The sequence below is a fragment of the Phoxinus phoxinus genome, assembly GCF_949152265.1.
Source record: "Phoxinus phoxinus genome assembly, chromosome: 11".
NCBI classification, from domain to species: Eukaryota; Metazoa; Chordata; class Actinopteri; order Cypriniformes; family Leuciscidae; genus Phoxinus; species Phoxinus phoxinus.
This window is the reverse complement of record NC_136886.1, coordinates 21,908,089-21,922,601: the sequence shown is the minus strand read 5'-3', so window position 1 is coordinate 21,922,601 and position 14,513 is coordinate 21,908,089. Positions and strand designations below refer to the sequence as shown.

General features: G+C 39.4%; 1 protein-coding gene across 14 annotated transcripts in view; it reads left to right on the top strand.

The window, feature by feature from the left end:
- LOC307006464 (endonuclease V-like) overlaps window positions 1-14,513 on the top strand; it is a 134,894-nt gene that overhangs the window by 66,321 nt on the left and 54,060 nt on the right. For 5 of the 14 annotated variants that reach the window (XM_079627481.1, XM_079627484.1, XM_079627486.1 and 2 more), the window contains 3 exons: window positions 3,494-3,533; window positions 3,652-3,764; window positions 8,674-8,742. In XM_079627481.1, coding sequence (XP_079483607.1) covers window positions 3,494-3,533; window positions 3,652-3,764; window positions 8,674-8,742 — 222 coding nt within the window. Of the gene's footprint in view, window positions 1-3,493; window positions 3,534-3,651; window positions 3,765-8,673; window positions 8,743-9,319; window positions 10,551-14,513 lie in introns of those variants that run through there. The other 9 variants (XR_013799461.1, XR_013799462.1, XM_079627482.1 and 6 more) reach the window with 5 other exon arrangements.

Below are 14,513 nucleotides of genomic sequence, written 5' to 3'. Positions count from 1 at the left end.
AAGATGTAGGTGTCTTTGTCTCCGCAGTAGTTTCAATTTTGATATTTTTAGGTCAAACCGTTCTTGTCTGTCAGTCATATAATGCAGTATATAGGTACTGTCTTCAAAAGCATGCAGAGATGTCTCTAATAGCATGCAGAGAAAAGTCCAAATTAAAAAATTCCCCATCATAAGTGCACATTGATGGCCTAAGACACGAAACAAGCGGTTTGTGTGATAAAACCAACAGTATTTAAATAGTTTATATCTCTTTTACACAACGACGTCCAAGTGATCTGTTTACACCGGATTTCTTCCCCGGAAACTAATCTAACCACCTTCGATTGGACGTTGCATTTTTAAACTCGGCAGAAACGCATGTGATTGGCTGTACGGCTCAACGTATGCCTTTGATTGACCTGAACAATGAAGCGAGTAGTGTGTCAAGATAGAAGGCTTACGAATTGGGAATAAGTGAAAACTCAACACTCCCGGATGAGTTCGCGCGAGCTTAGGCCATCAATTGCACTTACGATGGGCAATGTTTTAATTTGGACTTTTCTCTGCATGCTATTAGAGACATCTCTGCATGCTTTTGGAGACAGTACCTATATACCTGCATTATATGACTGACAGACAAGAACGGTTTGACCTAAAAATATCAAAATTGAAACTACTGCAGAGACAGACATCTGTGAGGGGGGCTCGGCACGAGCCGCAAGTTTCACGGGGCATTTGAAACAATGCCCGCAATTTGCTCTTTTAGAAAACGTCTGTGACGCAGCGGCGACACACGCGGAAGCTTGAAAAGGATATAGTGCGCGCCGGATAGCGCAGCTGGAACGGCGTCTGAAGGCGGCGTGGGGAGAGTTTCCTTAGCCGGCTTCTTCAGTCCTGCAGAGTGCTTGGTTCGACGGCGCGAGGCTTCTTCCAGAGTCAGCGCAGAGGATACTTCGCTGAAGGAGATGAAATCAAGGCATCTATGGGAGGCACGGCTTTTTATAACATGAAGCCACGCCCATTTTGGCTGGCTGTGACCCTTAGAGCCATTGGCTCTCACGTCAGCCGTGCCTCTCCATAGGTTGCAGCAGTTGCCGCAGAGCAGCCAATAAGTGCGCAAGCCGTCTCGCTTGGGTCTGCTTGCTGCAGCAAGTGCGTTTTAAATGTAAAAAAAAAATTATAAGGATCATTTTTGGCTTCAATCTTCTCGTGAAAAGGGTTTTTCCCGATGCGTAAGCCAGCTTACGCAACACGAGAGTACTCTCGAAAAGGGAACCTGTAGACATTGATTAGCTTGTTCAGGTGTGTTTGATTAGGGTTGGAACTAAATTCTGCAGAACAGCGGCTCTCTAGGACCGAACTTGCCTACCCCTGTCCTAGATCAACAGTTACCTTACTTTCTTATACCCTGAGCAAAGCATTGTTAAACGAGTGGAATACAAACACCAAAATCAACTGACAGGAAACCAAAAGATAAGGCAAATGGGTGGTGATCAAGAGTAGATAGTACATTAACATTCTCCTTTACTCATCATATTTGAGCACACACATAGTTGGCTATAATAGAATGACTTGTTAAAGGGCTATTGTTACGACCCCTTGGCTCAAGGAGAAGCAACATGAATGGAGAGTCCATACAACGTAATCAAAGTTGCAAAAATAAGTATTTAATCAAGACAACACACATAACTACATTAAAGTAAAAGATAAAATATAAAGATACAAAAACAACAACATCAAGCCTTGGACTGGAGAGGGTAAGAAAGCCAGCATCTTATAAGCAGCATGGTTAATCACAGTCAATTCTCCACACTTGCGTCACAGCATTTAACCTGAAGACACAAAAAGTGTTACCCAGAGACACCTGCTGGACAAAATAAAGTACCCCACCCCCTTGGATCATCACAGCTATATTCTCATCGATTATACTTGTCTAATTTACAGTATATTTTGATTAATATAACTATTCCACAAGGCCCCAACCTGCTTAAATTAGATGACCCTCTCATCCTACAAATAGATGTAAATTACAAATAAATTCAGCAGCCATGTCACCCTGTAGCCCAAGACTGGTAGCCCACTGAAGCTAAGCAGGGCTGAGCCTGGTTAGTACCTGGATGAGAGACCTCCTGAGAAAACCGGTTTGCTGCTGGAAGAGGTGTTAGTGAGGCCAGCAGGGGGTGCTCACCCTGTGGTCTGTCTGGGTCCTAACGCCCCAGTATAGTGACGGGGACACTATACTGTCAAAGAGCACCGTCCTTTGGATGAGACGTTAAACCGAGGTATTGACTCTCCTTGGTCATTAAAAATCCAAAATTTGCCCCATGGCCTCCTAATCATCCGATTGGCCGATTGGCTACTGTCTCCTCTCCACCAGTAAGCTGGTGTGTGGTGGGCGTTCTGGCGCAATATGGCTGCCGTCACATCATCCAGGTGGATGCTGCACATTGGTGGTGGTTGAGGAGATTCCCCACTTCCATATGTGAAGCGCTTTGAGGTTCCAGAAAAAGCGCTATATATATGTAACAAATTATTATTAGTATTAGTATTACAAATGTGATGCAATCTGGGAAAACCCATCACATGGTGAAATTTTGAAAGCTGGTTCCAAGCCCTTTCCAAATCTGTTTTTATTTCTTTCATTGTTTGTCGGCTTATTAAAAATGTATCTAAAGTCGGCTGATCGCTATGATTTTCAGGAATGCAATTTTGAGGAAAAACTGGTTTAATTAACTGTCACGTCCTGCTAGCGGGACGATTGGCGCACTTTTTTTATTGCCTTTTTTCACCTCACATATTTTAGTAATCATCATAGATTATGTATCATTCGAAAGCTTACAAACTCAAAATTCTTCCTTTGAAAACATAGTAGTAGTTTTTAGTAGTAGCATAGTAGTTTACACAGGGCTGGCGAGAAATGCGTTATTCTAGATGTTATGCGGTTTATTTTGATAGGTTAACTGTCTTTGTAGTGTTAAGAGAAGGAGAGCTATGGACGTTTTTTTTTTCACCTCCGTCGGGCTTGTTATTAAACATTAGAGAAAGATAAGTCTTTTCAGCTTGCTAAAATAAATCGCTATTTTCTGCACTAAACGGAATTTTGGCAAGATATTCAGAGATGATATACTAATAATTATATGATATAATGATGTTATAGAATAATAATTTAATGAAAACCCAGTTTTGACCAAAAAACTGCCATTCAACCTATTTTTAGACCTTACTGAAAACGTATACCAGCGCGACATCTGACGGGTTTTCCCAGATCACATCACAAATATTCTATAATTGCAGAATGAGAGGCACAGGTTACCGGTACTATATATCTAATGGTAGAGAGCGATGTCTCTTACAAACCTCTACAGACACAATAATAAGTAAATAGAAGAGTAATACTTAAAAGTAGCACTATACAGTTGTTTTATGGGTTTGAAATGACGTGAGGGTGAGTAAATGATGACAGAATTTTTGGGTGAACTGACCCGTACTTAAAGAATATTTTTTTCCTTTGCAGGTGCTATTTGTGGACGGGAATGGACTGTTCCACTATCGGGGTAGGTGAAACTCTTCTGTGTTCTGACTAAATCAGTTACTTGACAGCTTATGGTTTTACTCATTTTAAAGAATTTTCAAGATCAAAAAGGCAGTCCTCTCTTTCTGTGATTTTTATAGAGTTTGGTTTGGCCTGCCATCTTGGTGTTCTGTCAGATCTGCCCTGTGTGGGTGTTGCCAAGAACCTTCTTCATGTAGAGGGAGTGTTGAGAAGTGAGGAGCACCATTCACAGGTCAGAGTCACACCTGAATGCCAGGGAACAATGTCTCTACTATCCAAACAGTTTGGTTCCAAAATGTGCGCGAGAGATGACTGCGCCAGCAATCCTTTTGTGTCAGTGCCGTGTTAGAGCAGATGGTCACGGTCTTAAAGAGTTTAGTCCCAACTCTGCCTCCACACACACACACACACACACACACACACACACACACACACACACACACACACACACACACACACACACACACACACACACACACACACACACACACACACACACACACACACACACCTGTAGTTTTCAAATAAGCCTGAAGGAGTTGATTAGCTGGATCAGTTGAAGCTAAACTCTGCGGGACTGTGGCCCTCAAGGAACTGAGTTTTGCACCCCTAGGCTAAAGCTTTAGAGATGGTATTAACCCTCTAGGGTTGGCAATCACGACGGCGTGATTTGCGCGAATATTTTCACATAGCAGCTAAATAGACTTAAAATACTCTGTCATTTATGTTCATACAGACTTAATAAATATGAAAAAATAATCTTTGAGATGTCTACTTTTGTTTGTGCCCACTTACAATCAAAACAAAATATTTTGCTTTTGTACAATAAAGAAATTAAACAGGGTGTGCTTTCTGCCTCTCCATCTCGTGAACTTTTTTTTCTTGAGCACGTCTCTAAACATAAACGAAACTTAGCGAATACTTGTCACACATTTATGAGCTATATATCTTTATAAACATAAGTGTGTAGTTTTAAATGATCTGATTCAAAATGAAAACAAATATTCACTGTTTAAGTCATTTGTATAAAACCAACAAGATATCCAGTTTCTCAAACGCTTGCTCATTAGTTTTAATGTGACCACACCCAAACGCGCAAAAGATATTGACATGCAAATCGTCCATGCGTCACGCGAACACGCTCATTACCTCAAAAACAATGCACCGAACTTTATCAGTCCTCTGCTGTTCGTCGAGTTTGGAAGACATGCTAGCTGTGAGCTTATTGGATTCACATCAGAAGAAGAAGAATGCAATTTTAAGGCAAGAAATAATTCTGAATTATATTAGTTAGTGTTATTGTTGCATAAACTTCACATTGCAGTTGAACTGTTGCTCGATGCTTCAGTAAATTTTCTCTGCACGCACTGTGAGTTTGAGTCAGTCGCGCGACGTGCGTTTGAAAAGCAAAACGCACCAAACATTAGGCTTCATGTTTTTACTCCGATCTCATTTCAAAACGTCATATGGATTGGGTAACACTTTACAATACGGATGCACTAATATGCATTTACTCATGCTTAACTAATGCACAGATAATCATGTGTTAATGTATGAATCATGAAGATTTAATCCATTAAGTAATTATTACTGCATCATCAACTAATACATATTCTAAATGATAAATAGATTAAGTAATATATGAATTGTTATTAATTAAATGTGTCATAATTTGTTAATTCCTTAATAATATATTTTATTAAGTAATAGTGTAAATTAATGTGTTAATTACCACAATGGGTTGAAGCCATGTACTTCAACTTCGAATTGTCTGCTTTAATTAATCATTAGCTAATGATTTGCAAATTGAATCATTATGTTATGACTTTACTTGTTGAGGCACATGCCTATTGACATATTATTGTAGCATAGTTTTAGCTGAATACAGTGTAATAAGACTTTAGCCATGAAAATGTCACAAGTAACAGAAATAAGCACAAATGTTAGAGCATGTCAGAACACCTCCAGGACCCAGAAAAGGACTGACGTGAAGAAGCTCAGGCTCGGCAGGCGTGACGTGAAGAATTTCTGCTGTGAATGCGCTGGAGAGGGGTGTGTACACTGGAGTTGCCAACATTAGAGTAGGCATGACGTGAATTGGCTCAGGCTTAGAGGGTAGTGTGGTTTTGCGGGGCTCCTCTTCCGCAAAACCCACAGTAAACGAAGAACCGTTTAAAAGAAGTGCAAAGTCCATATACTGCACCAGAGTGCAGTGAGGGGTATTGGCAGGCATGAGATAATAAATGGATTCATCAAGTCCATGGCGAAACATGTCCTTTAAGACCTCATCATTGAAATCTACCCCATGGCAAAGCTCACAAAACTCCTCCACATACTTCTCAATAGGGTGGTCACCTTGGCTGAGACGGAAGAGACGGATTGTTGGTTCCATATTTTGATCTAATATTGGGGCCAAAGCGATGGTAAAAATTTTATTAAAAATAAAAAAAATATTTTTGGGGTATTTTCTATATGTAGCTGCTGTTGTGCGTTTCTAAATCATTTCTGCATTTCCTCAATGTTATATAACCTTTTAGAGGACTAACAGGCTAGAGTAGGCACCCTCATAAGATTCCATCATAGAATTTTGACAAAGAAGAGGGGGGGATAATATTGCAGTGGAGGGGGTGGGGATAATATCGCGGGGGTATCACGAGCGGGCGGGGGCGCCGTGAGCACTGAGTAAGCAGGTACGAGTAGTGAGTGGTCGTCTAAAAATATATGGATAATGTAAAAAAGCTGTCGGGGCTAGCTAAAAATAGAAAAAGAAAGAGGGAAAAAGGAGATGGCATGTCAATTGATGCGCCAGCAGCTAAATAAGTGGATGGTGAAAGGCAACAGGTAGGATTTGTGTGACGTCCACGCATGTAGTGCTAGCCTACTGGCCAGCGGGGCTACCGGGAGATTCCCGGTGCTTTTTTAGGCCGATACATCTAATACTTTTTTATTAAAAAAAATCACGTAGAAACACGTAGATTGGTTCTTTTCTTGATTTAGAAATGTATTGATTCTCAATCACATCTTTAATGTGAAGTATAGAAATTAGTAGAATAATTATGAAAGTTTCCTTTATTTTTCAGTGCATTTGTTTTACAATATATGGCTATTACTATCATGGGATTAATAATATAAATATTATTATGTAGTAGTGTAATGTAGACAGACACTGAAATTTAAAATAAAAAAAATTTCAACCTCTTTTAGTTACAGTGTCTGTCTACATTACTACATAATAATATTTATAATATTAATATATGTGCGCATGTTTGTAATTCCCTACAAACCAAGCCTAAACAAACTACTTGTCCTGCCTATAAATTTGATACAGAATTTTATTTTATTTTATCACTAGGGGGTAGATACGCTAATTTTCCACAATGCTTTATCTGTAGAGTGGTAAAGGGATCCTCCATAGGGAGAGACTAGTTGGCACTTCAGCACTGCGTTGTCATCGGGTCCAGGCGAAGGTCCTTCGTCAGATCTGGATACGGCCTGGATCCGGCAGGCTGCGGGAAAACCTTGGGATAAACAAAGACACTAAAATTAGCGTAGATGCCATTTCCTCTTTTGAAGAATTATCAGGATTTAAGGGAAGTGTTCCCTAAGATTGAGTTATAGAAGTCTATAATGTATTATGTGAATGCTAGGTCAAAGAGATGTGTCTTTAATCTAGCTTTGAACTGACAGAGTGTGTCTGCTTCCCGGACAATGGTAGGAAGACTGTTCCAAAGTTTTGGTGCTAAATAGGAAATCGATCTAACGCCATACCGCCAATCCTAATTGTATGCTAATTGTCAATCGTATTTGATAATAGTGGTCGTGACAGAAATATAATAAAAAGAAAGACTGATTAGGCTTAATAACAGTATGTGCTTGCAAAGATATGTCTGTATAAGTTTATTTTTTATGTTTAGCCATTTTGCTTCCACATTGTCACGGGTGGTTGCTGGCAGACAGATGAGGAAGACATAAACGATTCAATTCAAAGGTTTATTCAAACGGATCCAAAAGAGTAGCGAATGGAGAGCAACACACACACTTAACATTGATGACACTGGACACTGAACTGAAACAGAACTGAATATACAGGTGTTAATGATGGTGACTGATGAAGCTGAACGTACAGTAATTAGTGTCCGTGACAACAGATGAGTGACTAAGGCAGGTGATGACAAAACATAACGAGTCCAAATTAACTTGAATGTGACGCATGCTTGAAAGGTAATTATGTGCTTTATTATAGATATACATTATAGAAAACGTCATGTTGTAAAAAATAAAAAGTCTGAATGCAGATTAACGATGTGTGAGACGAGAACAAATATATATATATATATATAATATACGCATGCGTTGAACACATCTGAAGTAAACTAACCCTGGAACAGAACCTGCTTACTGAGAGTAAACTGCTATAGCTACTTACATACCCTGAAAGTTACCTCAGTTTTTGGAACCAAAAGTTGAGGTTATCCGCTTACCCTTAAAGGGTAACTAAACACTAAAGCAACTTTTTTTTTTTTGTTAATGATCTGTAAGAATGGAGCTTCATAAATGCTGTTCATTGATTCTAGTACATTTTTTGACATTTGGGTATAAAGTGTTTTAATTTTCAAATATACGGTGTAAAAACGTCTGAGTGCTGCCCTCTTTAGGTTAAACGGAATCTCCTGAAGTAGGGGAACTCTGTGACGTAGGGAACTCTGTGTTTGTACTCTGTCCTCTTGGTGCGAGCTCACCACGCCCTTGGTAGCCCCTGGTATAAAAGCATCTGGTTCCGTCAAATCTCCCTACAACACACACTCTCTACTCAGGTGCACCTGTTGATACAGAATCATTTGTAATTGTAGAGGGAGATTTGAAATCTCTGTTTTTCGCTTAATCATACCAAAATGAACCTAAATGCATGGGTTTTAAAATGTTGATAGTTTGTTAGCAACTTAAAATGACCGCTCTCTTGCAAAGCTACTTGCGTCACTCCAATCACTCTCCATTTTAGCGAGTCTGACAGCAGCTCTCTCTCTCTCTCTCTCTCTCTCTCTCTCTCTCTCTCTCTCTCTCTCTCTCTCTCTCTCTCTCTCTCTCTCTCTCTCTCTCTCTCTCTCTCTCTCTCTCTCTCTCTCTCTCTCTCTCTCTCTCAGATCAATGCTCTACAGAAGAGTGGGGATAGTTTTTATCTGGCTACAGCCTCAGGGAAAGTTCTAGGTAAGGTAAGTGAAGAGAGAGGAATTATAAAACTAAATACAAATGTATGGTTCTGCTTTTAAAGAGAAGCAATGTATTATCATTTATTATTATTATTATTGCATTATTATCTCTTATTAAAGCTTACTTGATTTGTTCTAATCCATTAAACATGACATTACAATGTCTTAGAAGCCAGTCTGAAACAAGTTTCGGTAACATTTTATTTTAATGTGTCCTTGTTAAACATATTACATGTATTAGTATATAACTATAAACTATGCATAATTACATGCAACTAACCTTAAACCAAACCCTAATCAGTATTTTAATGCATAACATTACCGTTACGGTTTGATTAGAAAAAAATACCGATTAATAACGTTCTTTTTAACTTTAATTAATTCATTTATTAATTCATTGTAGGTCAAGTCAAGTCAAGTAACCTTTATTTATATAGCGCTTTTTACAATACAGATTGTATCAAAGCAGCTTCACAGAGATAACATGAAAATAATAATAAAAAAATTAAAAAAAATTCATCATCGTCCACCTTTAAGGCAGATCTATAATATTGTTGAATATTAAATGTCCCCAACTAAGCAAGCCAGAAGGCAAGGCAACAGCGGCCAGGAACCAAAACTCCATCAGGTGACAGAATGGAGAAAAAAACCTTGGAAGAACCCAGGCTCAGTCGGGGGCCAGTTCTCCTCTGGCCAACGAGCGAACAGTGGATGATTATGATTCAACAGTGTATGATTATGATTCGAAGTAACACTTTATAATAACTGCACACTATTAATCATTAATTGAGCTTTAGTAAACAGTTAATTCATAATTTATAAAGCATTAATAGACATTTATAAGCAGTTTATACATACAGCTATAAATGTTAGCTGCTCCTATTACCTCACGCAGACACACACTAAAACGACAGAAACTGTTTTGCCTTTTGTTACACCCCATCTAGGGGGAAAGGGGCAACATTAAAGAGACAGAGATTTGCAAGGATTTAAAACAAAAAGTTATTTATTTTCTTAATTTGGCACTTATGATTCAGGAGCTGACCAAGCCAAAATAACAAACAAAACAACCTTGTCTTTAAACCTCTTTCCTAAACCCTAACCCAAAAGAAAAGAAAATGAAGATACAATGTGTAAACTCCCTTACCAAAAACAGAGTTCAAACATTTTACAATAAAAAAAAAGAATGGCGTCAAACTCCCTACTTTCCCAAAATCAATATTTACAATATATTTATAATCAGGCAAACAAACTGAAAAGGGCAGTCCAAATCAGTGTCAGTAACCAAGCAAAGGGTCAAATATACCAATGGGGGTAAGTTAGATTCAAACAGTTCACAAATCAAACAAACAAACGGTACTCACAGTCTCAATACTCTTAACACTCAAATACTCTTAACAGTCTCAAATCACTTAACACTCAAATACTCTTAACAGCCTCAAATCTCTTAACACTCAAATACTCTTAACAGTCTCAAATCACAAGGTCTCTGTCTGTTCAAACACAAAACCCACTCTGTCTGTAGAGGAAATGATGACGTGTCTTTTAAAACACTCTGCACCAACCAGGATAGAGCATCAATCACGGTGCAGGAACCAATCAGATGATGTTCCTGGACAGACATACAGAGAGACTCACAAAACAACAGAGAAATAACAAAATACAAACCATAGGGTCGTAACACCCCCACACATATGAGTAAACATGGTTACAAGTTTACAAATAACATCTGGACAAAGAGTCTGCAATAACATTGTCAACACCTTTCTTGTACTTAATGTTCAAATTAAAACTCTGACAAATGAGTACCCAACGCACAAGTCTCTGGTTTTTGTTACACATACCCTGCAAAAAGACTAGTGGATTATGATCCATGTATACATCAATGGATTGAAACTGGAACCAACATAAACTTTTTCTTTTTCTATGGTACTGTAATTGAGTTGATGGCGATTGCATTTCTTTGAATAGAAACATATCGGATGGTCAATTCTTCGGTCATCTTCCTGCAGAAGAACAGCACCGGCACCCGTACCACTAGCATCTACTTCCAGTTTAAAAGGTTTAGAGAAGTCTGGGGCAGCCAAAACAGGATCATTGCACAACACATTTTTCAAAGACTCAAAGGCAAGTTTACATTTAGAATTCCAGTTAAAAGACACAGCTTTACGAAGGTTGTCTGTGAGCGGTTTTACAACGTCAGAAAAGTTTTTACAGAAATTTCTGTAGTAGCCAGCCATTTCGAGGAACCATCTGAGTTCTCTCTTAGATTTGGGCACAGGAAACTCAACAATGGACTGAACTTTAGCTTCTAAAGGGCGGATGGAACCATGACCAACCTTTTTTCCTAGGTATGTGACAGTGGCATGACAGAACTCACATTTTGCCAAATTAAGTGTAAGATTAGCAGCTTGCAACATTAAGAACACTTCTTCTAAGGTTTGTAAATTACTACTCCATGTATCGGAGTAACACATTACATCATCAAGGTAAGCCTCACAATTGTTCACATTGGCTAAAACTTTATGCATTAAACGTTGGAAGGTAGCTGGAGCGTTTTTGAGGCCGAAAGCTAAAACGTTATATTGCAGAAAGGCGTCTGGGGTGGCAAAGGCTGAGATCTCAGAAGCACGCTCGGTAAGCGGCACCTGCCAATACCCTTTAAGCAAGTCCAACTTAGATACAAACTTAGCGCGTCCAATGCGATCAATACAATCCTCCATTCTGGGAAGAGGGTAAGAATCTGACTTCGTTAACTGATTAATTTTCCGGTAATCAGTACAAAAACGTGATGTCCCATCAGGTTTTGGAACTAATAAACAAGGAGAACACCATGGACTGGAGCTTGGCACAGCTAGACCATTTTCAATGAGATAGTGGGTTTCTTGTTTCATTATTTCACGCTTTACAGGATTGACACGATAAGCGTTTTGCTTAACTGGACGATGATCACCAACATCGATGTCATGTTTCAACACATTAGTCACAGTAGGCACATCTGAGAAAAGTGTAGAGTATCTATCAATTAACTGTATCAGTTCACTTTGGGAAGATCTGGATAAATGTGAAAGTTTAGAACTGAGACTTACAAGAGATTCCAAATTCTGTAAACGAGCACCAGAAAGGCAAGCACTTCCTAAGTGAAGGTCATCCATAGAAGGAGAATATTCAGAAGGAACCACATCCACAGAAGTTACAACAGCAGGAGTAGACAATGGAGAATCGGCAGAATCTTTAGAGTTAGGTCGAGAGACATACAGTTTAAGCATGTTTATGTGGCACACGCGAGTCTTTCGCTTTCTTTCGGGAGTTCGTACTACATAGTCAGTATTACTTAACATTTCCTCAATCACATACGGCCCCGCAAACTTTGCTTGTAGAGCTGAGCGAGGCAAAGGCAATAATACAAGAACTTGGTCACCAACCTTGAATGAGCGTTGAACAGACTTTTTGTCATATCTGCCCTTCATACGAGACTGGGAGGTTGCTAGTGACTGTTGTGCTAGTTGCCACACTGAATGTAAACGTTCACGAAATTAACTCACATGATCTAGCACATTTTTAGAAGGGGTAACCAACTGATTTTCAGAGAGTAACTGTTCTTGTAACACCTTTAATGGTCCCCGCAGACAATGTCCAAAAACTAACTCGGCTGGACTGAATCCAAGTGATTCTTGTACCGTATTGCGAACAGCAAACAACAGAAGAGGAATCTTCTCGTCCCACTCCTTCCTATGCCTGAGACAGTAAGTTCTAATCATGGTCTTAAGAGTCTGATGACATCTTTCAAGCACGCCTTGAGACTGGGGATGATAGGCACTGGATACGCAATGTTGAATTTTCAGCTCTTTCATTACCTTACGGAATACTCTAGACATAAAATTAGATCCCTGATCCGAATGAATAAACTTGGGTAGACCAAAGGTTGCACAGAATTATACAATTGCTTTTACAATTGTAGGGGTCTTCAACGAATGCAGTGGGATGGCTTCTGGAAATCTAGTAGCAGAACACATCAAAGTTAATAAGTAACTTAGTTCTTGGTACAGGACCAACACAATCAATCACAAGCTTCTCGAACGGTTCACTCATCACTGGAATAGGCTTTAAGGGGGCTGGCGAAATAACCTGATTTGGTTTTCCAGCAACTTGACAATCATGGCAAGAACGACAATACTGTGACACAGTGGACTTCACTCCGGGCCAGAAAAAATGTTTCAAGAGATTAGTGTAGGTTTTCTTAATACCTAGATGTCCAGAAAGTTCATGATCATGAGCCACACTCAGCACATAGTCTCTGTAAGACTTTGGAAGGACTACCTGAAAAACAGCTCTCCAGTCTTGCTTCAAGTTCTCAGGACTCCATTTACGCATGAGCACACCGTCATCTAAAAAAATAAGCAACAGCGTGATCTTGTAGTTCGGATTTATCAATCACAGCAGAGATAAGTGAAGTCAAAGTATCATCAGCATTTTGTACGTCTACTAACTGTTTTCTGTCAAAAGGAAAGTCAAATCTAGGTCCAAAGCTCAAATTCTCTGAACGAACCTCTACAGAATCCTCAACATCTGTGAAATCGGAAATCATGAACTAGTTAGAGAGATCAACTTCATTTTCAAACCTGCGAGCTTGCGCTCGAGTCACAACACAAGAGTGGAATACATTGGGAAATTCCTGAGTCAACACATCATTTTCTGTTGAACAAGGTACATCAGTGACCTCGGGGAGACAAGAAACTTTACTTCCGGCTAAATCATGCCCAAGAATAAGAGAGATTCCTTTCAGTGGTAACTGAGTACGTACGGCCACTTTAACTAAACCAGTCACAATGTCAGAACTTAAATACACAGAATGCAAGGGAACTCTGACCACACCAAGTTCAATTCCCTGAACTAAAACATCCGAGTTACAGCTGGAGTATGAAGAAAACGGGAGCACATTTGCCAGGATAAATGACTGTGCAGCACCCGGATCTCGCAAAATACGTACTGGCTTGGGTTCTGAATCCAATTCAGAAAATGACACCGTTCCTTCACACACAAAAGGTTCAAACGAGGGATCAATAGATAGCAAAGAATCGGAAGAGTGAGTACACACAAAAGCTACGCCTTTTCTCTGATTTTTCCGCTGCAGCACAGGACAAGTAGCAACCCTTCTCATGACAATAAAAACATTCCCGCAACATCATTGAAGAATCAGAAGTCTGATCTTTTTGAGCAGCCACTGCACTTTTAGAACCGTTATGGTGATCTACAGTAGTGTGATGTGAAGAACGTGGGGGCGGAAAATAAACTTTGTGCGTGAGCACAAACTCATCAGCAAAGACGGCAGCCTCTGATAGTGACAACTTTCTGTTCATTCAAATAAACGACTAACTTTTCTGAAATGCAGTTTTTGAAATCTTCCATTAAAATTAGCTCTTTCAATTGCTCAAAAGTTATAATTTTACAGGCAGCACACCATTTTTCAAAAAGTGTGGTTTTCTCACGTGCAAATTCAACAAATGTTTGACTGGGGGTTTTCACATGTTTTCTAAACTTCTGTCGATAAGCCTCCGGAACTAGTTCATACGCTCTTAACACGGCCGACTTAACTGCGCCATAGTCCAAGCTTTGCTCAAGCGTCAATGCAGAACACACTTCTTGTGCTTTACCAACAAGTTTGCATTGTAACAATAAAGGCCACATATTCCTAGGCCACTTTAATGTGGCTGCGATGCGCTCAAAAACAGTGAAATATGTATCAACTTCACTTTCTCTAAATATAGGAACTA